Genomic DNA, 27,027 nt, shown 5'->3' with positions numbered 1-27,027 from the left:
CCCTTTTCCATACTTACCTTAAGACTGCGCATATGCGATACAAAATAGTAAAAAAAACATTTTTAACCAACAAAAAAATAAATATTTACAAATTGTAGCACAAATTACTTACCGTGGTTGTCCACACAACAAACTGACATCAACCTTTTCTTTATTTTGAATCACACTGTACATGAATTTGGGACTGACAAATTAAAACTCAATTTTTACATAACTTCATAATATATTTTTGTTAAAATGATAAACATCATTATAAAACAAAATAAAAAATCGATTATAAATGCGAATAAGCAACTTATTTCTATATAAATATTCACCTTTGCGAGGGTAAATAATATTTGTATACGAGATTCCTTAACACTATTTGTTAGTTAAAAAAACATGTAGCAAAATTGCTAGCAGTAAAGAAAATTAAATCGATCATTCTTTTTTAATAACATGTTAAAATCTTATTCACATAACTTTGCAAAATATAACTGTACTTTGAGGATGTTCCTTAAACCATTAAACTTGACAAAATTGTCATTAAAAAAAAACAAAGAAAAAGGAAAAAATACAAATTGTATAACATCCAAAATAAAATATAAAAACTAATAATACTAAAAATGGTAATACGTATGCACAAAGCAAAAATTTATAACCAACATTTTTTGAAAAGCCAAGTATATTTTAGTATCACAAAAAAGAGAAGCAGACAAATCATACGGATATTGCAATTGCTTCAAGTATTTATTCAACATTTTTTTAATTTCAAGCCATAAATGTTTCCTTTTCTTTTGTTCAACATTTTCATATAATATAATTTTCCCTCTTAGTTTCTTCAATATAAATATGACGCAAATGGTAAAATAAATATGGTAAATATAAGGACGGAACATACAACTTTATGCATTATTTTCTCATGAACAATATTTGATAACAAAGGTCGTGTAAAAAATTAAAACAAAATATAAGTACAGTCGCGGAAAACCGCGGTGTTCCAGTTACAGAAAATTTCCTTGATCCTTGAAACAAGACAGACTTCGCCACTATACAAATTATTAGGTTACGCTTTGGCACTAATTATGTAAGTATAAAGCCAAATTTGTATATGCAATAGCACATATAATTAAAGGAAGACTAAAAACGTGCAGATTAAAATAAAAAAAAAGTGTAAATAAATGTATATAAAAAAGGATTACGAAAGTGCTTACTGCAACTAATATTTGAGCTCTTAAATATCAGAACTTTATGTTTCACTTTGCTTATTTTATGAATTACTATTATAAAAAAGTTGAAAGTTTTTAGGAATTCATATAGGCCTTACGGTTTTTCATTAACTTTGGTAACTGTTAGATAAACATTTTAGATGATTTCCGCACAATAATTGTCGAAGAGACTTACCAAATACATGTATACAAAAAAGGAAAATCCCATACAAATTGTATAGCATACATTTTTCACCATTATCAATTAAAGCCAATTAGTTATTTCAAAGCACCATTACTATTAAAAGCTTTGATATAAAAAAAATCGTAACCATTAGGAGCAGCCATAGTAATACTAATCCCGTCCCAAATTGGCACGTCGTGACCAAGAGTCTTCTTATCCCCGACGTGACAACTCAAATATACACTGGTTTGTATTTTATTGGGGTAATGGTGGGGGTTGTACAGCGCCGTACGTGGGGTAGTATGGGGCGAAGTTGGCCGGTCCGGCTATAGTCACGTGGTTACTGTCACCCCTGTCTTGTATCGTACGTGCCGCGTACGGCGACTCCTTGTATACTGGCTGAGCTGAAAGTTATTTAATGGAAACAAAGAATAATAATACTGAATATGATTAAAAACATAAAAAATTTTAAAAGACTCACTCAACGTAGGATATAGGTTTTGGTAAGGCGGTTGTCCAGGCACCGCAGTGGGCATGATCCATCCCCCGGGTGCAGCACCACCTGCTCCCATTGGCATCTACAATAACCACAAAAAAAACTAAAGAATTTAAAAAATAAGGCTCTACAATATACGACACGCATTTATTTTTAAATCTTTTACTTTAAGAAACAAAAATTTTATTTTATTTTGTGCCTAAAAAACCTATTTAAGCGAGAAATAGAATATCCAAGTTAGACTGCACAATAAATACTAACATTAGGTTGTCCAGGACTAACAGGTAACACTGCCGGCTGGCCTTGGGCACCTTCGGGCATTGGCGCGGACGGCACGCTTTGCCCACTCATGCCCACCAGTGGGACAGTCCCAATAGTAATGTACTTCTTGTCCTTCATATTAAAATGCATAAACGGTACCTCACATTCAGCCTGAAATAAATATTTGTTTATTGAAACAAAAAATGTTTAGTGTTTTGTCTCACCAAGTTTGTTATTTTACACAAAAAAATAGCAGCATGGAATGTGTTTAAATTTTCTAAATGCACAAACTCAATGTATGTTAAACTGATTAGTTGGTAAAGTTTTAACAATTTTAACGACCTAATAAATTTAATTTGTGCAAATGAATCCATATAAAAATATAAACTTTTGTGAAAATTACTTCAAAATTAAAAAAAAATAATTACGATAAACCTAATTACCTTTAAGTCGTAATCTAAATCAATGATGCTGCAATTGACGAGGTTGGAAGGGGGCAGTGGAGGCACCTCCATACTAAGGCTCCAATGGTTAGTGGCCCCGGCCGCTACTGGACCTTGCTGAATGGTCAAGATCACTTCCTTGGTCTTCTTTGTTGCAGTGGATGGAGTTGTAGCTCTATATGTAACAACCTAAAAGAGAAATTTTAATTAGATAAATATTTATTTTATCCTAACAAATGCAGTGGATGAGTCCACAGGGCTGAGATATTTTACATGTCTATTGAGGTTTCTCTTTAACCTGAGTTTCTCGCTTATGGAGGTTGCCTGTTGGGACTGAAAATGACTCGCTTACAATGATTTCTCGCTTATTCGGGTTCTACTGTAAAAGTAATGCTTTATCTATTTATTTATGGTTCATTGAAAATTTAAATTAAATTTTATAAGTGACAAATCTTCCAAAAACTTTATTCTAAAGGCTTAAGAAAATTATTTTGATATAAAAAGCTTACACAATTATAAATATTCAATGACATTTGTGATTTATAAAATTACAATAGCAAAAAATACTTGCAAAAAAAATTAATAACCATAAAAAACTTTATAAATTTCTAACTTAATAAATAATTCTAATAACCATACCTTCCTCAAAAATAATTTGACAAGAGTCAGTTCCACATTACTCTTGTTTTCCACATCAATTTGTATTGGTATCACTTGTCCGGGACAATATCCTGAGACAGGAGCCCTCACATCTACCGACAGTGGTAGGGATGTACAACAAAAGCAACAAAATGTCTTTTCCATCTGCATATGAATTGGTTGCTAGAATCAACAAAATACAACTATAGTAACATATGGAAATCTCAATATGTGGATTAAAACTCATAGGCTGGAATATTATTTAGAAAGAAATAATATTAGTACCAAAAATCTCTTAAATGCAGTGTCCGCAAATCTTATATATTTGTATTAAAAATAAGGGTTCCATTTACTCCTTGTGCAGAATCCTTAAATAATATATATTTTAGAAGTACTTGAGATTTTTTTATATGGTTTCAAAAGGAATACAGTTAAACCTAGGTAAGCTAGAGTCCAAGGGATCACAATATTAATTCACTTGGTGATACCCGAGTCTCAATCTTATTTAGGTTAACTGTTGGGAGCCAACAATAATAAGTATATAGTTTTATTTTCTCTTTTATAGCAAGCAGTTATAATTTCTCACTTATTGAGGTTCAACATTTTTTCCTATTTTAACTTATTAACAATTACCTTATAAGATGGATTTAGATTAAGATCCAGGGCATTGATGACAGTAAATGCTATTTTAGTTTCCTGATCAAACTTCCATGGGCGATCCAGGATAACTTTAATGGTATATCTAACATAGCCATGTTGACCTTCAAAGGAAGATGGCAGCACTGGTGGTAATGCACATGTAAAATTGTAAACTTGTTTACCAGCCGGTATTTCTATTTCACTACCTGAAAAATAAGTTTAAAAAAAATTTATGTACAATCTTAAAGATAAAACTCCATGACTACAGTAACTACAGTGTCGGTGACATTATTTCAGTTACAGACAAATTTCATAAATGACATGAACATACTTTTGATTTAATTGATGAAAATATAATTGTCAGTTATGTATACTGTACCGTTGATTATTGTATTGTGTTGAATATGCTACTGTTACATTATTTACAAAACTTTAATGTTAAAATTAAACAATTGTAAAAGAGGTGAACACCACCAACTAACTTCATAGTTCTGTTATAATGACGTTACCTGAATTGCTCCCAAGAATATAGTACGAAATTTGAAAATACTCTTCATTCCCCGAATGCATAGTATCCGTCGTTTGGGGTTTGCCCTGGTCATCGGTTTCCTCCTTACTTTCACTCCATTCTGTATGTGCTTCACCTTTAAACTTTACTTGAATACCTATAAACAGACAGATTTAAACTTACCGGTCATATATACACATAACTACAACAATACAAACATAACAGCATCGCTATTAATAAATAGTGATTCATAGGTCAATTTTCAAATGATTGCTAATCTATTTCTTATACCTCGAACTTTTTTCGGGCTATCAAAAACATATTCAATCCTCCCATTTACAGTTTGTCCGGCATAATAAGTATTCAATTCGTTATCTAAGTAAATAGCGGCTTCTTTTAGGCCCATTGTTGTATCGCCAAATCACCAAGGAAAAGTAATTATTATTGTGAAAGAAAACTTGGAAAACTTCTGATGACAACTCCTGAAAAAATGACAGATTGATAGATACCATAGAAAATAATTATAAAACAGTTGACACAGATTATATAATGTTAACATTCAATTTAAGATTGATCTTGATCAAATCAATTTTTATATGGAGCTTATTTAGTCACATTTATTCTAGATAATAGTTTTAAATTTGATAATTATTTTCAATGAGTACACAGTCTTAGTAAAAAAATGATGTATTACATAAACATTCATAAAAGTCGTATTATTCAGTGAAAACATAACTGAGGGAGATTTAGTTTAGGTTTATTTAATTTTAATTTCAACTCACTTTATTGTAAAGTTTTAAGTGAAGCCATGTATATCCAATGTTTTACAAACAACTCTTAACAATCTGTCGACACTTTGAGAACCATTAAACAGTTACATTAAAGAAGTTGCTTTAAAGCTACATATTTTTTAATGTAACTTTTTTTAGCACTATAGTACAAAAGGAAATCAAAAACTTATTCAATTCAAAATGTTTTATTAAACATCAATGACTATTTCTCTTTGTGCCTTAGATGATGGGGCAAGCATATCACTATTTTCTATCATATCTCTGGTAGAGTCAACTTGAGCTCCTGACAAAAGAAGACTTATTGCACCTTCCAATTCACTTGCTCTTTTACAGACATCAATTTCTTGCATTATTTCTTCTTTGAGTGAATTGTACAACCATAAATTTTGTTCTGAGAAAAGTTTTATTTGATTTTCAAATACATCAATAAATACATTTACTGTATCGATTATTATTCTCGTAAATCGCGTTTCACCAAGATACTTTTTGAAGAACCTTAACAATGCTCCAATATCTTTCTCTGATAAACCATCAATAGCAACATTTAAAACTTTTCTACGTAATAATTCTTGTAAAAGTGCTATAGTTTTTTCTGGAAATTTACTTGCCACATATGTTTTTAAGACAGATGATAAAGCTTTATCAAATTCCATTTTTCTAAGAAACTTTTCAAATTCTGGTCCTTTTTCAGTTTTCTGCTTACCTACGACATTATCTACGGTTGATGAAGTTTGAATGTGATCTGGGGCAAATTTATATAAACCTTTATTTTCTTCTTTTTGCCTCATGGGTTGTTCTCTTTTTCTTATTGATATAACTCCGTCAATCATACCCACAGCCAAAACATCATCGTTGTCAGATATTGCCATACTAAGAATAGCATTAGGAAAGTCAATATTATGAACCACTTTGAATGTTGATATGTCATATATTTTAACATGTCTATCAAGAGAAGCAGACATTAGCCGACTTGCATTACTTGATAGTCTTAAAGTTGTTACTGTTTTGTGATGCTGTGAAATATTTGCTAGTAACTTTCCACCATTGAATATATCCCAAACTTTGACTTCTGTACCACCTGCACTAACAAACAATCCACCAGATGGTAGGAAAATAGTTGACTCAACAGGACTTCCATGGTTGACAGATAATGTAGCTTCATTAGTTCTGCAATCATACAATTTCACCATATGGTCATAACCGCCAGATAAAATTAAATCAGGTGATACTGGACTTGGAGCACCAGCTCTTATATAATCTGTATGTTCAGAAAAAGTTTTAATTTTTTCTTCAGTTGCTATGTCCCATAGACAAACAGATTTGTCATCAGAAAAACTGATAACTTTTGTTTGATCTTTTGTAAAAAAAGTTCTATGAACCTGAAAAAAAAAAGATTATACTCAATAACTTTTAACAAGTCCTTGACACAATGTTTGAGAAAAAAACATAACTTACAGGCCCAGTGTGTCCAGTGAATACTCTTAAAACATTTTTGGACTGAATATCAAATAACTTTACAGCCGCCTCTTCACTTCCTGCTATCAAAAGTCTTCCATCATTCCTAAAGGAGCCACCATAGGCTGCTTCTAAAAATTTTGATATATTCTTGGCAACAGTTTTCGTAATTGGGTCATAAATCTAGAATATAAAAAAGATGTTATTTTTAGAAATTAAAAAGTTTAATCATTAAATGTTAGAACTTTACTTTTTGTAAGTTTAGTGCAATAAAAAATTGTGAAAAGTAAACTTGTATATCATGTCAGTGTTTTACCTGTATTCTCACGGAGCAAGTGGCAGCGAAATAATATGGTTCTACAGGACTGAAGTCAAGGTAATCTATTGCTCCAAATTCTTTCACTAACACAGGTTGCTGAAATAAACATCAACTTTTATTGTTTTTACAGTTTTTATTATGACGTACTATTGATTACTTTGTAATTAATATTAAAGCAATATTCTGACATAGAAAAAAACAAACTTACTCCTAATTTCTTCCAGTACAAGTTATCCTCAGTGAGAGCTGATGCCGGCTTTTTATATACAGATTTGTTGGTTTTCTTAAAGGGATATGAAACATGAGCCATGTTTGATCTGTTTTAAATGGTATTACAACTTATTGTCAAAAAATAACATCACGCGATGAGAAATATTATAAAATACTCGATATCTATAAACATAAAGCACGTTGGTTTTGTTTTTCACGTTTATTTGACAATGACGTTGTCACTTGTCAAACATATCACGATGTGATGTGATGTGTGTAGGTTTACGCAGTTTACATGAGAGATTTATTTTATACACAAGTGTTGCAGTATTTTATCGTTTATATGCTCTTTGGTGTATTATATAGGTTAAAATTGTATTGGTAAATTGGAAAACGTGTGTTTAGAAACCATCTCCGTTTATTGCATTATAGAGTTTTTGAGGATTTAAGATTGACTTTAAAGTCTTTCATTTCTGTCATTGTCATTTGTCAGTGAATCTGTCAACAATTCGGCAATGTTTTTTCAAGTCTTGTGAAATACATTTGTATTTATTACTTTATACGATAATATTTAAGCTAAACTAACGACTTCGATAAAATTTCCGAAATACGAAATGTTTAAATTGCTTAACCGCCATGCAAGACAAAGTGGCATTTTATATTTGCGTTATGAGAAATTTGAGGTTAAACGAGCGAAAATCTTTTACTGCTACTCACCAGCTGGTTCTGTGAGGTTTGCATCTAGTGGTAGTGATGCCGGAAAAACAGTACCCTTAATTGATAACATACCTGAACCACCTCCTGTGCCAGATGCTTCGTCCATTGGTGAAATAACTGAAGCAGTTCAAACTTTAGCCGCAAACGGCGAACCATCATTTGCTAGCTTAGGTCTAGGTGGTTGGGGGCCTGTGGGAATAGTACAGAATTGTTTTGAATATCTCCACGTAACATTAGATGTGCCATGGTGGGGTGCAATTCTCATTGGTACAATAGTTGTAAGAGCAATTATGTTCCCTCTAGTTATAATGTCACAACGGAACACTGCAATAATGAACAACAATTTGCCTGAAATACAACTTCTCCAAGTTAAAATGACACAAGCCCGACAAACTGGAAATCAGTTAGAAGCTGCACAGTATGCCCAAGAAATGATGGCATTCATGAAAGAGAGAGGACTAAATCCGCTAAAGAATGTTCTTGTACCATTGGCACAAGCACCATTGTTTATATCATTCTTTGTTGGTTTAAGAGGCATGGCAAATTGTCCAGTTGAAAGTATGATGCATGGAGGCTTGTGGTGGTTCACAGATTTAACAGTTCCTGATCAATTTTTCTTGCTACCAATAATAACGAGTGCTACCTTATGGGCAACAATAGAACTTGGTGTTGATGGTGGACGTCTTGATGCTCAAAACATGCAGGTCATGAGATATGTTCTTCGTGCATTACCCATAATTATGTTACCTTTTACTATCAACTTCCCAGGAGCTATTCTTGTATACTGGTGCTCAACTAACTTCATATCATTACTTCAAGTTGGAATCTTAAAAGTACCAGCTGTGAGAGATTATTTCAAAATTCCTAGACTAATAAAACATACACCAGACAATTTACCAATCAAGAAGAAAGGATTCATTGAAGGTGCAAAAGATTCCTGGACGAATATGAAAATATCAAGAGATCTTGCAGATAGGCAGAGAATTGATGAACTGCTATTCACAAAAGCAGGGAAGGGACCTTTACAGAAGACATATAAATATGACCCAACAAAATTATCTAATGTACAAGCAAAATCTAAATAAATTCTATTATGTAATAAATTAAGTTTGTCATTGTATGTAAAAATAAATGTAATAGTAGTATTTTATGTTTGTTTTAATTATATTTACTATCTATATATCACTACATAATGTAATAAATAAGGCATGTTAGGCAGTTATAAGGTAAAAAAGTATACTTTTTATTTGTTTTACAATAAAAACTACATTTGTAAGACCATTTCCGTTTTGCAGTAAGATGGCTATTAATTCATTTAGATTGACATATAATATTAGATACAAAAAGGAAAATAAAAATACCAACTTAATAAATATATTTCAAAAATGTTAACATTAAATAAATTGATCACAAGATACCCATTTGTCACATAATTTCTTAACTCTATTAAATTAATATAAAACTTAATCTATGGCAAGAGATCGGAATGAGGCAGTTTCAATGTGAACTTTGTCTTTATTTTTCGATTTCTTGTCAATAGCTACCCAAAGATTTTCATTTAATCGCTCCCTGGAACAAAGATGAATAATTATTTGCATTAGTAAATTACAATTAAAATAAGTTGACGTAAATTGAGATACCATGTGGGAATAAAAATGAAATAAACAAAGTGAAAAATTAGAAAAGAATCGCAATATAATTTTCCCAAAAATGGCAGATGCATAGAAAAAATATTTAAAGCTCATGTTTCTGTAAGTTCGTTTGAATTTAAAAATGGTAGAAAAATAGCAAAGCAATCTGGCAACAATTAATACTTCAGTCAAAAGTTTATATGTTTCGGTTTAAAAAAACCTTGTTAGGCTTTTTGTGATGAAATGTATGCAGCATAAATTAATTATACCTAAAAGATAATTTATATTAATTCTGTATTTTACCTGTGCTTCATCATGAGTTGTACAACAGATTTATTGAGATACTCCATTTTAGGGAATGTTCCTCCATAGTCGGCTGGCAACTCGTCTCTGCTCACGTGCTTAAACAAAGTCTCCGAATTTGGCGGGTGAAAATAAATCTGTACAAAATGTTAGTTTCCGTTCAAAATATTACCAATTTAATGTTCAAAATAAACGCTCGATATTCTAAGTGAATAATGTGTAATTTAAAACGACTGTTATCTATGACGAATTTTTGGTGATTGTTTGTTTTGATTTGATTGATTTAGTGCATAATTCGCTATTGTAAAATTTTACGAAAAGGTAAATCATTAAAGGTAAACGAAATTAACATATTACCATTTCTGTTAATTCCTTCTTTAGAAATGGCTTCATGATGCCGTAGATTTTGTCAATAAACGGCGGCGCGTTGACAATGTGCACTTGTTTCAATCGTATGGGTATTGCTTCCTGCAAACAATAAATTGCAATTAAATAACAAAAACGAAAAAACTGGACCAATGTAATAATTTATTAAATGCTTGCCAGACGGTAGGTACGTAACTAAGCAGACTACCATATTGTTACCCTTTTTTCGCTTTGAAAAGACACAGAGTTGTTTGTTGTTTTTTACACAAGTATTACAAGTAAGTAAAGAAAAAAGGAATCAAACCTCTTGGTACTTTGATAATTTTCTCGCAATTGATACGTTGAGTTTTGTCAAAAATTTCAAAGATATATCCTTTACGTCTATGATAACAGTGTCAGACTCTTCTAAATCATCGTTCTCAAGTAACCAGGCGTCTGTCGATGTGAAGAACAGTTTGACATCAAGTATATATTCATATATGTCTAATCCTGGATCGTTAATTTGATAAATCCAAATATTTTTCTTGCCGGGTAACTTTAATTGGCCGATGTTTCTGAAAAGGAAAACTAACATATAAAAATGAAACAGGCCGGTGAAAATTATTTTTTTTATGTCACGTGCGTTTTCAAGACTTATTTGTAAAATACAGAACAACTTGATTTTAACGCATGTTTTTTGTGTAACCGTTGAGTTCTCTACAGACTTACACTATGCTTAATATCTTCTGCATCTGTGTTGATTGAGGGTCTCTGTCTTTGAGCAAGTTACTACTCTCTGCCCGTAAAGTGAAGAACAAATCCGCAGCAACCTTAGCCTTCTCCAGATCATAGTAACAGCTGTGTGCGAATCGGAGTAGGAGCCAATCTTCTGTAAATATTATCGTTATTTTAATACATATTAATAGACGTATAAAAACAAAGATTATATAGCGAAAATAGCATATCAACTACTATTTTAATTTTATTAGTAACAATTATTTTTTTTTTATAAATATAATAAAATGGTTCAAACCTATATCTTTAGGTAAATGTGGTTGTGAATTCACCCAATTTCTCATATGTTCTATTACTTTCGTTGGTTCTTCTGTTTTTGTGTCCGCCATTTTGAAATTCTTTTCTGTAAATAGAACAATCTATTAGTTGTTTAAATAATATTAAATTGTGTTAAAATATTCTTTCGATTAATCCAAACATTAACAGTCCAACAATCTATAAAATCGTGTATATACTAGCGATATAGTCAAAAGCTCTATAATTATTTAAATCACACATAATATTCCATTATTTCGGGTCAAATGTCTAACAACGTAGTCATAAATCATATAATTAAGTTACGTTGTACAGCATAGTCTGGAAAAACATAGGCTACTATTTAAGTTTTTTTTTAATTCCCCGCGGGCGAAGTCTAGTTCAGATACAAAATGTTAGAGTTTAAAGTCAAATATCGAAAACTTGTTCACTAGCACTTGAATAATAAAATAAAATTCAAGGTTAACAACTTAGGAAAGTTACAAAACGCTATTAATTCATAAAATATTAATATTATATATTCACACGTACATTTTACACACACAAATATAAATAATTTGAAAAAACTGCTGTATTAAAAGTATACGTTAAAGTAATCAATCGATTACGTCCATGTTCTAGTTTAAATAAAATTTATTTCGAGACAAGTAATCACGCCCACCAAATTGAGGTTTGTCTGCCACGTTTCGCACTATGACCTAATAGTCCCTCTGCAGTAGGCTGTACTATGATATAGTCACATATATCTTAGTCCGCAGCGCTGTACTGCGTTATGCTAGAGTCTAGCTGCTAAACAAATGTATACAGAGTACAATGAATAACAAATAAACGTGTCATAATTATTTAAACACTTTTATTTGACAAATTATAAAATGTACAGTTTATTTCGTAACATTGAAAGATGAAATGCGATTTTATATTGTTATTTTCGATTGAATATTAAGAAATAATACATGAATAATTCGTTTAAAAGATGCATTTGATATAAGTCGAAACGTAAACGTGATTATTACGAACTAACCAAGTCGCGTTTGATCACTATTAGGAATTTCAAGATATAAAGTAAACCATTATAATAATTATATGTAGTTTCTTATGTTACACGTCACTTGTTTTTTACTACTTACATGTATAAGGTTTTTAATGTAACGATAATAAATATTAATTACATTTTTATGATCACGTTTAATAACGTAATTGTGTTAGAAATAAGTCATTTTTTTTCTTAAAGATATTACGTGAACTTTTATCTTGTTTGTAAATGTCAACCTGGTTTATTATTGTAACGCTTCGACTGTATAACTAATTATTTTAATAATAATTACAATAATAATTAAAATTAATTAAGTAGAGGTCGTCTTGTTGGTTTGTTGTTCCCATACAAAAATGTATATGAAAACTTTCTATCAAACCTGCTTTTAAAACCCGTTTTTGACAACTCCCAAAGTTCATTTAAAATACCTGTTTGATGGACTCAAACTTATTCGATATGGACGAAACATTTGTTATTTAAAGCGTCTAACATTCTTTCTTGAAATTTGAGACCAAGACTTGATTCAAGAATAGCCAGTTTTTATTTTATTTCAAACTAGCTGTCGTCCGCGCGGAATTAAAAAAAATCTTAATTATAATAGTAGCCGACGTGTTTTTAAACACTATGTTCTATATCTGTGCCAAATTTCAGGGAGAACCATGCAAGCGTTCTGGATACACCTTCTAAGAAAAATCCATCCATTCATCCATCTGCAATGTATGGGACATTTGCATATATAATATTAGCAAGATAATACCTATTTATTACGTGCGCAGTATGGTACAAAAACTTCACAATAATATGTAATTGATTAATAAATATGGTTATCATTTGTGAAAACTTTGACTGGTCACTCTGATTGACCTATTGAGTTTTAAATTGGCAAAAATATTTACATATTCTGTTTAAAAATACATACAAATACACGTTGTACTTTATTTCAAATACCTACTTAACCTAAAGTAAATTTTATATGCATTTACTTCTCTCACATGACGTTTATAATATTTATCTTAAGGCCAAATCAATAAAACATGAATTTCCATTGTGCTGAAGTATGAATGTATTTAATAATGAGGGAATACAACAAAGAGTAATGTTACGATAGTTTTTTTTTTATGAAATGAATTTCGTTGACAACACAGACATAAGTCCAAGTTTTTTAGAAATATTATTTTGGCACAAAAAATTGTTTTTTATAAATGATATTTTTTTGTAAAACATAAATACAAGAGAGGCACTTAGATGTTTGCAAATATATGACGATATATTTGTGATAATTGTTAATACATCAAAGATTTGAGATTAGAAAAACCAAGGTCAACGATAAGGTTTGTTCAGTGCGGGCGTACTCCAATGTACCGAAATGAATCATTTCGAAACATAAAAATAGTGTGGTGCCAGTAATTTTTTTTGCATTGAATTTATTAAGAACTTGGTTTTTACGTTAATCAATTGTTCGTAAAGATTAATTAATTTAAATTAAGAAAAAAATATGCAGTTTTTCCCACGTATTTTTCTGACATTTAAGTGACGAACATAATTTTTATTTTATAAATGAGCACAGATTAACAGAAGGAATTTTAATAAAAGAAAAGAGTCGGTCCAATGTTGGATAAACTTCGACTTATATACCACTGCAAGTGATAGATCGCAATTCGCAATACTAAAGTATTTATAACTGCGCAATTTACAGCTCGTACAAGCTAAGTGCAGACTGTCGCTGGAAAGCTTAACTATATTTAGCAATTGATATCTGCGGAATTGCCAATTACTGACTGCAGACACTGAAAGTACCGAATTCCATCTGGGAATATAAGTTAAAAGTTTACGAGTTCCATTCGGCGTTTACAATTTGACTTGAAAGTTGTTTACGACTAAAGGGACAAAGCTTTGAGCTAAGAAGCCAGATGCGGTTCCTATGTATTGATAGAAAAGATATTTGATGTAAACTAACCATCAGACGATCTAAAAAAAAAAACACTAAACTGCGCCACGTAACTCGAATTTCAAACTGATTTTTGTAGTGAGACGGAATTCTTAGCTCTGTAGTCTCCTATTTCTTAACGACTAAACACTAAAGATATATAGATAGCAAAGTGAAAATGTTGAACTCATTAGAGAATAATCCAAAAGCAACGTTCAATGTAGAAAGACAATATTTCTCGAGTTCCGTTTTGAGTTAATAACAAAAAACTAAGTTTAATAACAAAATTGTACGTTGTATAATTCTATTGTACGGCAGCACAATTACTGATTTCCCGCCACAAGACCAATCTGTCACATGACGGAAAAGAAACACAATTGTAATGATGAAAATGCAACGTTGTAATTGAATTTATTGAACGCAAGTTTTCATTGCCAATGAGATGATAATGGCACGGTAAAAATCTGAGTTGACGAAGAAATGTCTATAAAGAATATTTACTACATTCAACTCTATCCAAATGGTACATCATTATAGCTTAATAGCTTAATCATATAGATTAGTACAACAGTCGACCTAATCCAGCGGAATTTCGTTCTCCAGATCAATTTTTCCAATGTTGCCAGACTAGTCAATTCTGATACTAAATGGACTAGAATTGATTATATCCTCGTATTATCGTCTCTACATACGTAATGGAGTTCGAGTGTCCTCACAACGAGTAACTCTCAAGAAGGTTAGCATTGACAGAACGTTTGTATGCTATTGTTGCATAGATAACTGCCACTTAACATTGAGCGTTGGCTCGTTATGAAACTGGAGCTTCACTAACGGGCTGGAGCCCGACTAACCGTGGGTTTCTGAGACAGAAAACTCTGTATAAAACATATCGTTATCCCCGTCGTTATCTTTCACAAAACAGAGATAACAATATGTTTTAAACAAAGAATTTGGTCTCAGAATCTTACGGTGATTGTGGGTAACGTTTTCTGATTTTAAAAATGTTCCCCCGTTTCGTTTTGACCTACAATTCAAATGACAGATTTGGTGGAGGTGTCATTCAATTCGTATCCTTACCCGCAAATAACAGGGTTACCATCAGTTGGTTTTTCTTAATTACTACTCATCAACATTTTAGTTTATCGCTATCATATACTTGATATTGACAAGTGTAATCCTGGCAATTAAAAATTAGTGTTCATAACCTCAAATTGGCAGGTTACTGAAGAGAAAATAGTATTATAATATAATCAATATCAGATTTGAAGGGCGGCAGAAAGGCAGACTTATTTATGGCTGGTAAAACTTCGTCTATGCTTCATTGATCGGGAGAAAACCTGCTTACTCAGTTATATGCATCAAGAACGTACTTATATCTATACTTATGTACAACTGATTAAAAAAAAGAAAATAAAATGAAAATAATAAACCAACTAATATCACGTATATATAACGATAGCTGAAGTAAAGATAAAAAGTATTTCATTGACAGCACAAATATCAATTCCAAATAAAGTCTGATTGGGAATCGAACACGTAGTATCCTTTGATAGTTCGGACTTTTACTTACTGGACTATCACGGTACCAAAAATATTATTTTTAGTTAAAAATTAATAAAGTATTTATGTAAATTAATTTGCACAAAATTTGAATTAAATATTATCATAACATAAATGACCAGTTGACAAATTAAGTATATGCACACAGACAGGCTTTAGGATTCGTCAACAACTTAAAAATTACAAACGAACAATGTTTCGTTTTAAAACAGTAAAGCGATAGTAACCACTTACCTTTCGACAATCCGTTTTGCAATATAGGCCTTGAGTTGTTATCTTTTGAACGTAAAGTTACACATACGTCTTATTACAATTTGAATTGTAAACATAACCTACGTCACACACGTCCGTTCGTCACAGCTCCGCTTGCCGACTGGCAGTGGCCGATTGACGAAGTCTGAATCAAGATCAAAAGGGAACCAAATAAGCGGAACGCTCAACCTCAACAAATATGACATTCATACCGTACCATGTTACTTCTAGAATATTTATATAGTTATATTAAGGAAAACGATATACGAAGAAATTTATAAGTGACAACACATTGACTAGGTTGGTAGAGATTATTAAGTGGTCTCTCGTAGTGTACTTACGATCAATGCGAAATTCACATTAATGGTCTAGTGAGCACTTCATGACTCTAAGTATTACAGTTAGTTACTTAGCCTTAGATGAACATGATCATGCCATTTCTTTCTTTGCCCATCTCGCTCTGCATAGATTAAAAAAGAAGAGAGATTGGCGGTGATTCCTACATTATTTTTAACATCAGTAGCACAAAAGTAGCATGGATGGCAGGCTCTCACGCTGAGACACCACGACTACACAGAAGACAACCGCGAAGTGCAAGCAATTCACAATTTCATCTAACACTAATGAGTGTGCGTACGGGAGACCTAATTTTAATCCCTTTCTACTCTTATGTTATAAGGAAAGGATGTGAAGGGGAAGTAGATTTGACGAAGGGAGAGGCATATGAAGTATTCTCTTTCTGTGTGTTTCCTACGCCATTGATAGGCAAGGCATCTGCACTTGCGGATGTCTAAAGGCAACGGTCACTTCACTATGTCGGCGAATTTACGTAGCCGCTTGCTCGTTTACCACCTTATAATGTAAAAAAGCTAACTATATATACGATACCTACATTGAGAAAGTAAAATAGTTAAAACGCTGCCCTTCCGCGCTTTTTCATACTTTTCTTTTAACATTATGTAGAGTTTTGTTTTGAACGCATCGTTGCTGTATTGCCAGACAGAAATTTGAAATCACAAAACAATTAGGGATTAGGGGAGTAATTGAATGCATCTTAGCACAAACAAATATTTAAATTAAATACGGATAGACAATGAAAACAACGAATTTATATCAATTCGCAAATAAAACGTTGTTTTTTCAAGTTTATTTGTTTTTTTTTTTATAATTTTTTGAAATAGTAACACTTTTGGGTGCAAGTTCGCGCATGCGCCGAATGGCGATATTTCAGTGAATAATCTTTGAACTAATATTTTTTAACTATGAATTTTTGTCGTTAGCTTGTATTTACGTCGGTAAACTAGAAATTAATTTAATTCAGTAGTTTAAATAATAAAATTAGGACTTTTGCAAAAATAATTCTAAAAGTGCTTAAAGTGTACCATTGGTGGCCATTACAAAACCTAAACTTTTTTATCAAGACAAATGTCCATTTGATTTGATGTTTCGGCGACGTTGTGCAGCTAATCAAAAGTAACATTCCCCGCAAAAGAGGAGAATGAGTTTATGTCTGTATTGAACAGTGAATTTGTTTTTTGACATCCGTAAAAGCTAATAAGGCGACTGAGAAGCAACGATTTTATTAGGGCCTATTTCCTACTTCAACGAAAATGTCATTTCCTTAGTTTTCTGGTAGTTACGTTTTATTTAATGAGTGTTAGAATGAGAAATAGTGCTTATTTTATTTGCAAATTGTAAGGGTGAATGTGTGTGATTCATTTTATGCACAAGGTGTGAGCCCCGTCTCGTTTGTTACTCTTGATTGAACATAACATTGGCAGGGCGACCTATATCTGGCGCTTTCATCTGTCACACTACAACAAAATTATCAGATATTGAGTATGTTTAATATTTAATATCAGATATCGGTAGCATAGAACGATAGTTATCTCTCAGTCATTGAAATTCCGTTAAGTCCTTGGTATCGCATCGCTTACGTATCGCCGAAACATCAAAATAAAATCGTGCTTGCAGGGTAACAAAAATGATTTTGAGATAAATTCCCAACAGTGAATTTGTTAAATAGTGTACAAAAATATAAAAAAAGCAATATTTAAAAAGTAGTGATTTGAAAGTGGCGTGTACCGTGACATGGGGATTATGTGCTGGTGTGAATATTCTTGGAAGCTGTGGTGACATGGACTGCAGGGGTGCGGCCAGGGAAGCTGAACTCCAGGAGTGATCAGTGTGCTCGGCATAGCACCTGCACCAGACCCTAGTATTATGAATAAACGAGACAGCAATAAGGAAAAGGAACGTCAAAGTGACGATAAAAGAACTTCTGCGTAAGTACATCAAATTAGCTATACACTCATGTACAATAAGAATAAATTCACTTCTAAACTACTCATATACTTATATACATCATAAATTTAAAAAATACATTTAAAACAAATACTTATTTACTGATTAACTCTTAAAGAATACAGGCCACCAACTGGGTTATATGTCTATGAGTCAATAACATTGCAAAAAAGTGTTAATAATAATTATCAGTATCATGAAATAAGCAAATCTTTAATTTTTATTATGTAGACAATGATTGCATGGGTACAAAACAATGGATGCATGGAAAAGTGTATTTTGTGGTTCTGGTTTTATTGCATATAAATTACACATCAATTAGCTATGAGTACTAAATATATTAAAAGATAGCAATACATGCTTTGCAGAATAAAAATAAGTTAAGATACTAACATACAATCAAAATACTAACAATCTGTGTGTTGCCAATTCTTATGCAATACAATTTGTTGTGTAGACTATTTTGAACTATCTTAAATCTTTTTATTTTTTTACATTGAACATAACATTGAATAACACCCTTAACCACAATTCTATGGAGAGCATATGGCTTCTACTAACTAATATTTTGTCAGTACAATAGTACAGTAGTAAGATAGCACACAGAATCAGCCCTGGCATTCAATTGTCATAATCCATTCCAAAGGAGAGTTAATGTCCTACTGTACTGGCATGTAAACCAGGTATTAGTCTTATTGCTGTAGTTGTTTGTTTTTAATTGATGATGTAAACATTTATAGTAATCAATAGTAAACAGAGCTCTCAAATTGTCACACATAATTATTCTTATTCATAATCTTTTTCACATATTGTAATGGTTAGTTTTTGCTCTTTTAATACCTTTATAAAAAGGCTTTGCTATCTCAGTATTTTTCTGAAAAAAAAAAAAATTAAAGATTGTTTTGACAGTGGACCAAGTGCATGTGTGCATGCACAAACACACAATATCGCACACTATATATCTAGTATTTATATTTGTATCTAAATAATAATAATCTATATTTAATTAATATAATTTAATTACATATATGTTAAGAATCTATATAAACTTTAGGCAATAGATAAGAGAAGGTGCTGTCTCCTGAAACACAGTATTTACGAGTTCAGGAGACAGAGCCCACAAAATTTTTGAGAAAATGTTTTTTTGGTCATAAAAATTTTATATTTTTAAATTTTTTAAAGTAATGTTAGTCAGATTTTATACAACTCTGTAGTTTCAATTTATTTAAAAACTTGTCTCTGTATGGATAACTAAGATTTAATACTTGGTCAGTGTTTAATATGACATAATGTTTATATACAAGACACAATGTGAACATTTAAAAACATACAAAATATCAATTATATAGAATTATGAAAGAGTAGTATAGAAATTAAGTATAATAGTGCCTAAGGCAGAACAATACAGTCCTTCATTTCTGGATCACTGTTTTGTTTCATAATGATAAAACAAGATTATTAGTTTGTGGCATCAACATGCCATTATAATCCAATAAATTTATCAATCTGTGAGGCACCAGTTTTACTTCTAAGTGTTTTTTATATTTAATTAAACCAATCAAATCTTTTTATATACTAGTTTTTGTTAATTGCATTCAAATTGTTAATTTATGTAGCAATTAATCAAAGAACCAAAGGTAAATATAGATTCTTAATATATGGGGTAGATAGAAATTATATACATATACCCTTTTAGCTTGATTATGTTGTGTTATTCATAAAAATCTTACAGTTGTATATTTGTTCTAAGTATCATTGTTATTCTCTAGTTTGTTTTGATGACTTAAACATTTGTAGTAAACAGTAGTAAACATAATGTTTGTGGTAATTCTTATGCTTCAATTCATCTCAAAAACAAATCATTTTGAAGGGCAGCTTTGAGTACTTTTAGTTTCTCAAAATATCTATATCATTACTCACCAGTGACTCATCAAGTGATAAAATCAGTGAGAATTAAAAAAGAATTTCTTTGTTTAAAAATATAATTTATTTTTTTAGATAAGTGTAAATTGAATTAAAAATATATCAAGAAGTATCTTTGCTTAGTCAGCTTTTTCTTGATAGATAATAAGTATAAAGGATTTATTCAAAAAATTAACTAATATGTCATGTAAAATCAATAAGATTTTTTTTCCGCCAGGAACAAGTCTTCTAAAATCTGTAAATGCTAATGCAAAAGTTTGCTTATTTTATCTTTTAAATGATAATGTTTTATTTGAGTAAATAACCTTGAAGATGAAAAAATCTATTAACAATCCCTTATTGTATGCAACTAACCTCATTTATAAAATTTTATAAATACTGTTAATTGAATAACTTCTTATAACCTTAAATCTGTAAAAATCTTCAAAATATATTTTATTCTTTCTGTTATACTACAATTGAATTAATTACGAGATACCTCTATGTTCAGAAACTTTAGAAGGATATGCAAAAAAGTAAATTTCATTAAATTAAAAAGTCATTAAAACCTGCACTCTAAATATTAAAAGTAAATAGGGCAATAGTATAAAGAGGAAAGAATGACATGTTACAGAAACTGTGTTAACATAAAAATATTTTTGGGAAATTAGTTGCTGAAAGGACAATCCAGAAAAATACTACTGAAATTACGGATGTGATAATTATTTAAAAGTCAAGTCTAGTATTTTGATCTGATATAAAGTGGGAACAGGACAGGGTAACATTTTTAGAAAAAGAAAGGGTATTGTTGACTTCAGTGTAACAAGTAATATTCTTATTACTTTAAAACAAAACTACGAAAATAAGATTAATGTAATAAATTCAATTTATGTCTGCTTACAACTCCAGATGACTTAAGGGTTATTTTCATTTATTTATAATTATGTAATCTGTATATATGATATATGAATTTGTAACACTTAAAATATATATAGTCTGTCTCGGTATCAATACTGGAATGAATCACAACACATAAACATCTTACATATCACAATACCCTTGATAACACTTCTTAATATGAACAGAACATGCTATCTGTTACTGCGGTGAAGCATTTATACACAAAGTTTGCTAATTTAATTTCATTTATTTTCATCTAAAGATGTCTTTTGAAGTAGATGTTTATAGTTAAAATCAAGTGTGCTCAGCCAGTGTCAACAAAATTTGTCAAGTGTGTTTTTGTTATATTATTTATAAAAGATTAAAAAATGTTCAGGATTCATTGTGATTATTTAATTTTAAACTATTTGAACATCAATTATGCATAGAAAATTGTGAGTATTATATATTATATTATGTTTTAATAACCTACAAAGCTAACCAACAAAATAATGCTTTAAAATGTGTCAAGGTTTTCAAAAAGCAAAATCTTTTGTAGTGTTAGTAAATAAGAGATTTGTTAGTAAATAAAATTAAAAAGTGATTTAAAATGTTTTAAAACGAAAAGCAAGTTAGTGCTTGTGTATATATTTAACGCCCAAACTATAACACCATAAGTGAAACAGAAGCTTGGCTTCTCTGTTTGATTGAATCTTAAATCAATACTAAAGTTAACCTATAGGTTTTTAAGGAGAAATTTCAATTGGTGAGTATGCATTTACTGTGGAACCTGGATGAACTAGACTCCAAGGGATACTTTTATTACATATTGTTGTCCCTTTCATTTTCAAAAGACACATTAGATACTGTAGTACATACATGTTCTCTTGACATAATTAGACTACAATATGTATTAAGCATTAATACATGTGCCATAGCAGAGGAGTATTATGGACATTTGTATAGATACATGTTAGTTTGTGAGTTATGAATATTAATTGCAATTATATACTAAAAATCCTCAAGAACTAAATACAAATCTTATATGACTCACTCTGCTATTATTTGAATAACTAGTAACGAATTACGGTTAATTCTTAGTTTCAGTTAGGTATAACTTGGAAGGTAGGGGCAGACTTTCACTTTTGACTCAATGCCAATAACGGTCGCTGAATCACTGCAGTCTCTGCACTCTCACAGACTGGACAATAATTTGATTGCCTGCGTATTAACTATAATAAATTAATTAAAACAAAATAAAAGAAGAAGAATATTTTATGTTTAATTTTTTTAATGTTTTATATTTCATATGGTAACATTACATTTTGCTGTCATAATTTCTAGCTTATTAGGACTTGATTTTGGAAAAATTTAAAGGCCTATTGTGTAGTATTTGAAAGAACTTAAGCACATTCAAGTTTTGTTTGTGTAAAACTAATAGATCTGTCTACATCTGCACTTATGCACACTTGTGTATAGTTTATAATAATGTCTCATATCTTGTTTATATTCTAATACCTTAATGCATTTACACCCTTACACCTGAGGTTCAGGCAGATTTTACAATCTCTATGGTGTAGCTGTTGATATTTCTTTGTATTTCATTCCAATTTATGCTTCTATGGTTTTATCTAGCATAAGTTTACAAAGCACAAATAACCTATGTATGTTGGTATCTCAGTTTGCTGAGTTTGTTCCTGGCGCCCAGTGGAGTTGCGGAAATCATAGCCCCTTCTACTAACTCAACAATTCAGTCTCTCACTTTTACACTATAAATTTCTCTATTTATCATTCTTAGCTTTTGAGATTTTTCTTTCTGCTTCAATATAATGTTTGGCTGTGAAAATATTTTTGACAAGCTATTTTTAATATTACTTTTTTTATTAAAGATTTGTACCAGAATCCTACTGAAGTATCTGATTTCATCCGACTATGTGGAGGTTTTTAAAAATCTGTTTGTACAATATCCGTTGAAAATAAATCAACGTTTTTGTGAATTATTTGTTAGGATTTTTCCCAATTAGGTGGCAAAATGCTTACAAATTTTGTATACTATATTTGCACATCATGATTTAACCAGGATATGCATTATGGATTGATATTGTCTATATTAAAATGGGTCATCTGAAAATTCCATCAAATCACCTATGTGATAGTTTGGCTATATACTTTTTTGTCAGTGTTTTCTCATACCTTTGTGCCTTGTTTCTCCCCATATGGTGTTGTTATGGTTATTTCCTTTGCATGTGGCTTGTGGATCATAAGAGTAGCGGATGCAGTAGGATTTGGTGCTATACATTAGGCAATGCAATGTTCCAGGTTTGCAGTTCTGGCAACACATTGACTGCCTGCACTTTATCAGAGCAGTCATCGTGTTGTCACGATGTTCTATATTAGAAGGTAAAATTAAATTTCAGCTAAAACTTGAGCTTATGTCAATAATTACATAACATAATATGCTTTCATTCACATTGCTTTTACGATGCAATGAGTTTTGTATGTGTAACCCATTCTTTGTGATAAATCTAATTGTTTCTTTTGTTCCCTTTTCCTTGGATGTGATAGTTCCCCGTTCTAGGTGATATGGGTCGACTGAACTTATACCGTGAGACTACATTGGATAAACATTCACATAAATTATGTTGAAGTATCAATTTTTTCTAAAAGAAATATTTAACAAATAGTTTTAATATCAATGTGATTTTTGGCAATGAGTACTCAGGGCTGAATATCTTTGATAGAGACATTCAGAGTCGTTTATTTAACACACGCTTAGTGTTGAAACTACCACACACACGTTGTCACTTAACGACTTGTTGACGATTGTTGGTGATTGTAGCAAGTATGTAAAATATGTGTATTTGTGCAGCGCGACCGGTGCGGTGGGCGGGCGCGGCGTGGGCGGCAGCAGCGCGATGCACACGTCGCGGCACTCGGTCACCTCCTCATCGGGGGTGCTCATGGTGGGGCCCAACTTCCGCGTCGGCAAGAAGATCGGCTGCGGCAACTTTGGTGAACTTAGGCTCGGTAAGTCTTTATACTTACGTCAAATTTAAAAATTTCTGTCAAAAGTTCTCTCTCTGATCGCACTCCCGGATATCAGGAGATCTTAAGCCTGCTACACACCTTGAATTTTAACTGCAAAGTCTTAACTGAGTAGTTGGACTGGTCAATTAAAACGTACTTGTATAGGAAACACCAAGTACAGTTAATCTGACAATTATGTTGCCTACATACATAATTTTTAGCTGTACAGTCTGACGATTCAGTTAGAAAAGTGCAGTTAAAACTGAATGTATAGCCATTGAATTTTTTTAAATCTTTAATATAAACTCTGACATGTACTTCCTCGGAAAAAGGAAGTGAACCTCTTAGTCGCAGTGAGTTACAATATAACGCAATCAATCAATTGCCCCTCACTGCTTTTGTTCGTTTCGACCTTGCCCTTTACGTCTCGCAAATTCTGCAGTACCTATGACCCTATACTACTATGTTATACAGAAAAATGAACACTTAAAAATCTGTAATTATCCAACTACTCAATCTTATTAATATAATAAATCAGAATATTTGCATGGATTGAATGATGGATGTTTGTTAGAAGGTATCTCCAAAACACCTCCATGGATCATGCTGAAATTTTGCATAGATGTAGAACATAGTCTGGAAGAACACATAGGCTACTTATTAGGTTTTATTTTCCACATGGACGAAGTTGCGGGCTATAGCTAGTTGTGATATAATTTGAAAATAGAATTCATTTAATTTTTTAAATATTAATATGTGTTTATCAAAATATAAGCTGATTTATATATATATATAAGTGAATATCTAACTTAGTTAAGATAGACCGTTAGTTACGCGAACATCATAACAGTTTCAATAATATTTTAGATTAATAATTTGGAACTTTTTGCTCTGCAAACATTCCACACTTTCTATGAGAGAACTCTATATATATATTTCGCGTTTTTGATTGTACTTCACAGTTAAAGTTTCTTCTTCTAGAGTTCTCTCATAGAAAGTGTGGAATGTTTGCAGAGCAAAAAGTTCCAAATTATTAATCTAAAATATTATTGAAACTGTTATGATGTTCGCGTAACTAACGGTCTATGTTAACTTAAGTTATATATTCATTTTAACCTTGAAATAATAGAGCTATGAGAAGTATCTGCAATGACTAAGTTATGTCTAAGTTAATGTATCTATTGCATGTTAATATTTAATGAACTTTTTTAAAATCGTGTATTTCTTATTGAATGAAGTAATGCAAATTATGCAACACATTACGTTGGAGGATAAAGACCTTACGTTTGTTGTGTTTTGTTCACCTCGCGATAAAACCGGAAAAAATAAGAAAAAACACCTCTTACATTTATATTGTTCTCTGAAGTTCAAATTAATATTAGAATGTAAGTTTGCGGAAATGAGGCACACGATTTTGAATGCCTTGCAATACTTGAGATGAATCGTATGTGTAGTCATGACCGTTATTTTTACCTGACCCAAAAAGGTAATGCATTTTGCGCATTATGGTCGTTTCATTGTTAACTTATCTAGTCTAAATTGTTTTATGGTAAGAAATGAAGTAATGATGTTTGATTGGGATTGGTATGCTTCGTCGGACTGTCTTAGTTAAACATAAAATAACTTCAGCATAATGTCTTAAAAGGGGAAGTAAACTCACCATTGATTTCGGACCAAAGTCTCTGTATAAAACATATCGTCTTCTTTGTCATCATCTTTGACAAAACAGAGATAACAGTATGTTTTAAACGTGGATTTTGGTCTTAGAAACCCACAGTAAGACATGGAATTTAGTGATTGGATCCCGTTAACATAATGTTTTGAGCTCCGAAAGTCTTTTTAATGATTTAAGTTTACTGTTGTAACCATACAGTCAACGATGTTGTTTGGCTTTAAAATATTATTTATTAAAAATATTCTCAGTATAGATATTTTATTTGAAGTCTCGCTCAAACGCACTCGCGTTGTAAACTGAGTCACGGGTGTCCGCCGAATGCACTTGACATACATCGACGACGCAACCTCAATGGATACTTTACGAGGCACGCCGTCGATCTTTCATATTTATTACACGTCCCTTTATTTAGATTTGGATAATTATTGTATCACGTTCCATGCTACAATTATATTTTCGTATTCGTATGAAAAAAAAAAAAAGTAGTTATAAATTTTATTGTATGATTTATCTGTAAGGAAATAAATGGCTTTATTATTATTATTATTATTATTCGTATGAAAGTCAACCCCTCAACAAACTTATTACAGAAAAAATGGTCTTGACAGACGGACGGATGGACAACAAATTGATCCTATAAGGGTTCAGTTTTTTTCCTTTGAGGTACGGAACCCTAAAAGGTGCACTTTGGTAGAGTTAGCCTATATGAGTATTATATAAATCACGTAAAGAACAAAGTTTAGGTGATTCTAAAACTTTTGATTTACGTTATTGATATACGGGCCGTCGCCCGCAACTCCGTCCGCGCTAAATTAAAAACATTATTAGTAGCCCATGTGTTGTTAATGACTATGTTCTATATATATGCTAAATTTCATCGAGATCCGTACAGCGGTTCTGGAGATACCTTGAAATAAACATCTAAACATTCGCATTTATAATATTAGTAAGATTATCTTACATAGAAGCAGAATGATGAAACCAATAGGAACCTCCGATAAACGAGTAGAGTAAAGTAAACATTTTCATACTGATTTCACTTTGAGTATTGTGAATCTATATTGTGTCATCATAAAAAATGTCAAGAAACTTCTAACCCAATATTCTCAGTCCAGTTAACATCCACTATCCCATTTCCTCGGTTACAAAGGTGAGGTCATCGGGCGCGCTCGCTCGCACGAATGTAATTAACTGATCTTGCGGAATTAATAAGTTGTCACTATCACTGAATAACATTCCTGAAATATAGAATACCTAAAAAATGTTAAACTTCTCAGCATTTCTTACCAC

At 31.4% G+C, this 27,027-nt stretch overlaps 5 protein-coding genes across 18 annotated transcripts in view; 2 read left to right on the top strand and 3 right to left on the bottom strand.

The window, feature by feature from the left end:
* Positions 1 to 802: 802 nt before the first annotated feature.
* On the bottom strand, positions 803 to 4,853 carry LOC106119530 (arrestin domain-containing protein 3). The gene is made up of 8 exons (XM_013314574.1): positions 4,649 to 4,853; positions 4,359 to 4,514; positions 3,844 to 4,055; positions 3,211 to 3,393; positions 2,572 to 2,760; positions 2,129 to 2,299; positions 1,853 to 1,949; positions 803 to 1,775 (listed from the first exon to the last, which is right to left on the bottom strand). Exons 1-8 carry the CDS (start codon positions 4,761 to 4,763, stop codon positions 1,627 to 1,629), a joined length of 1,272 nt encoding a protein of 423 aa, XP_013170028.1. The 5' UTR covers positions 4,764 to 4,853; the 3' UTR covers positions 803 to 1,626.
* Positions 4,854 to 5,317: 464 nt separating this feature from the next.
* Positions 5,318 to 7,387, bottom strand: LOC106119498 (U3 small nucleolar RNA-associated protein 15 homolog). Its single transcript, XM_013314531.1, has 4 exons — positions 7,131 to 7,387; positions 6,920 to 7,018; positions 6,604 to 6,786; positions 5,318 to 6,527 (listed from the first exon to the last, which is right to left on the bottom strand). Exons 1-4 carry the CDS (start codon positions 7,230 to 7,232, stop codon positions 5,337 to 5,339), a joined length of 1,575 nt encoding a protein of 524 aa, XP_013169985.1. The 5' UTR covers positions 7,233 to 7,387; the 3' UTR covers positions 5,318 to 5,336.
* A 271-nt stretch (positions 7,388 to 7,658) lies between these two features.
* On the top strand, positions 7,659 to 8,944 carry OXA1L (OXA1L mitochondrial inner membrane protein). The gene is given in 1 exon segment (NM_001312087.1): positions 7,659 to 8,944. A coding segment is annotated over 1 exon segment (1,188 nt). The 5' UTR covers positions 7,659 to 7,746; the 3' UTR covers positions 8,935 to 8,944.
* A 265-nt stretch (positions 8,945 to 9,209) lies between these two features.
* LOC106119548 (alpha-tocopherol transfer protein-like) lies at positions 9,210 to 16,033 on the bottom strand. 2 transcript variants are annotated; one of them, XM_013314595.1, is made up of 7 exons: positions 11,420 to 11,509; positions 11,162 to 11,266; positions 10,858 to 11,017; positions 10,454 to 10,703; positions 10,141 to 10,251; positions 9,784 to 9,920; positions 9,210 to 9,418 (listed from the first exon to the last, which is right to left on the bottom strand). In XM_013314595.1, exons 2-7 carry the CDS (start codon positions 11,250 to 11,252, stop codon positions 9,313 to 9,315), a joined length of 855 nt encoding a protein of 284 aa, XP_013170049.1. In that variant the 5' UTR covers positions 11,253 to 11,266; positions 11,420 to 11,509; the 3' UTR covers positions 9,210 to 9,312.
* Positions 16,034 to 17,149: 1,116 nt separating this feature from the next.
* Positions 17,150 to 27,027, top strand: part of gish (casein kinase I gish) — a 36,519-nt gene continuing 26,641 nt past the window's right edge. For 8 of the 13 annotated variants that reach the window (XM_013314468.1, XM_013314467.1, XM_013314465.1 and 5 more), the window contains exons 1-3: positions 17,150 to 17,458; positions 17,925 to 18,235; positions 23,905 to 24,062. In XM_013314468.1, the coding sequence (XP_013169922.1) occupies positions 18,174 to 18,235; positions 23,905 to 24,062 (220 nt within the window). In that variant the 5' untranslated portion in view covers positions 17,150 to 17,458; positions 17,925 to 18,173. The other 5 variants (XM_013314460.1, XM_013314459.1, XM_013314462.1 and 2 more) reach the window with 5 other exon arrangements.

The sequence above is a fragment of the Papilio xuthus genome, unplaced genomic scaffold (assembly GCF_000836235.2).
Source record: "Papilio xuthus unplaced genomic scaffold, Pxut_1.1 DF827461.1, whole genome shotgun sequence".
NCBI lineage: Eukaryota > Metazoa > Arthropoda > Insecta > Lepidoptera > Papilionidae > Papilio > Papilio xuthus.
Note: the sequence above shows the minus strand (reverse complement) of the source record. Positions and strands in the feature narration are given on the sequence as shown.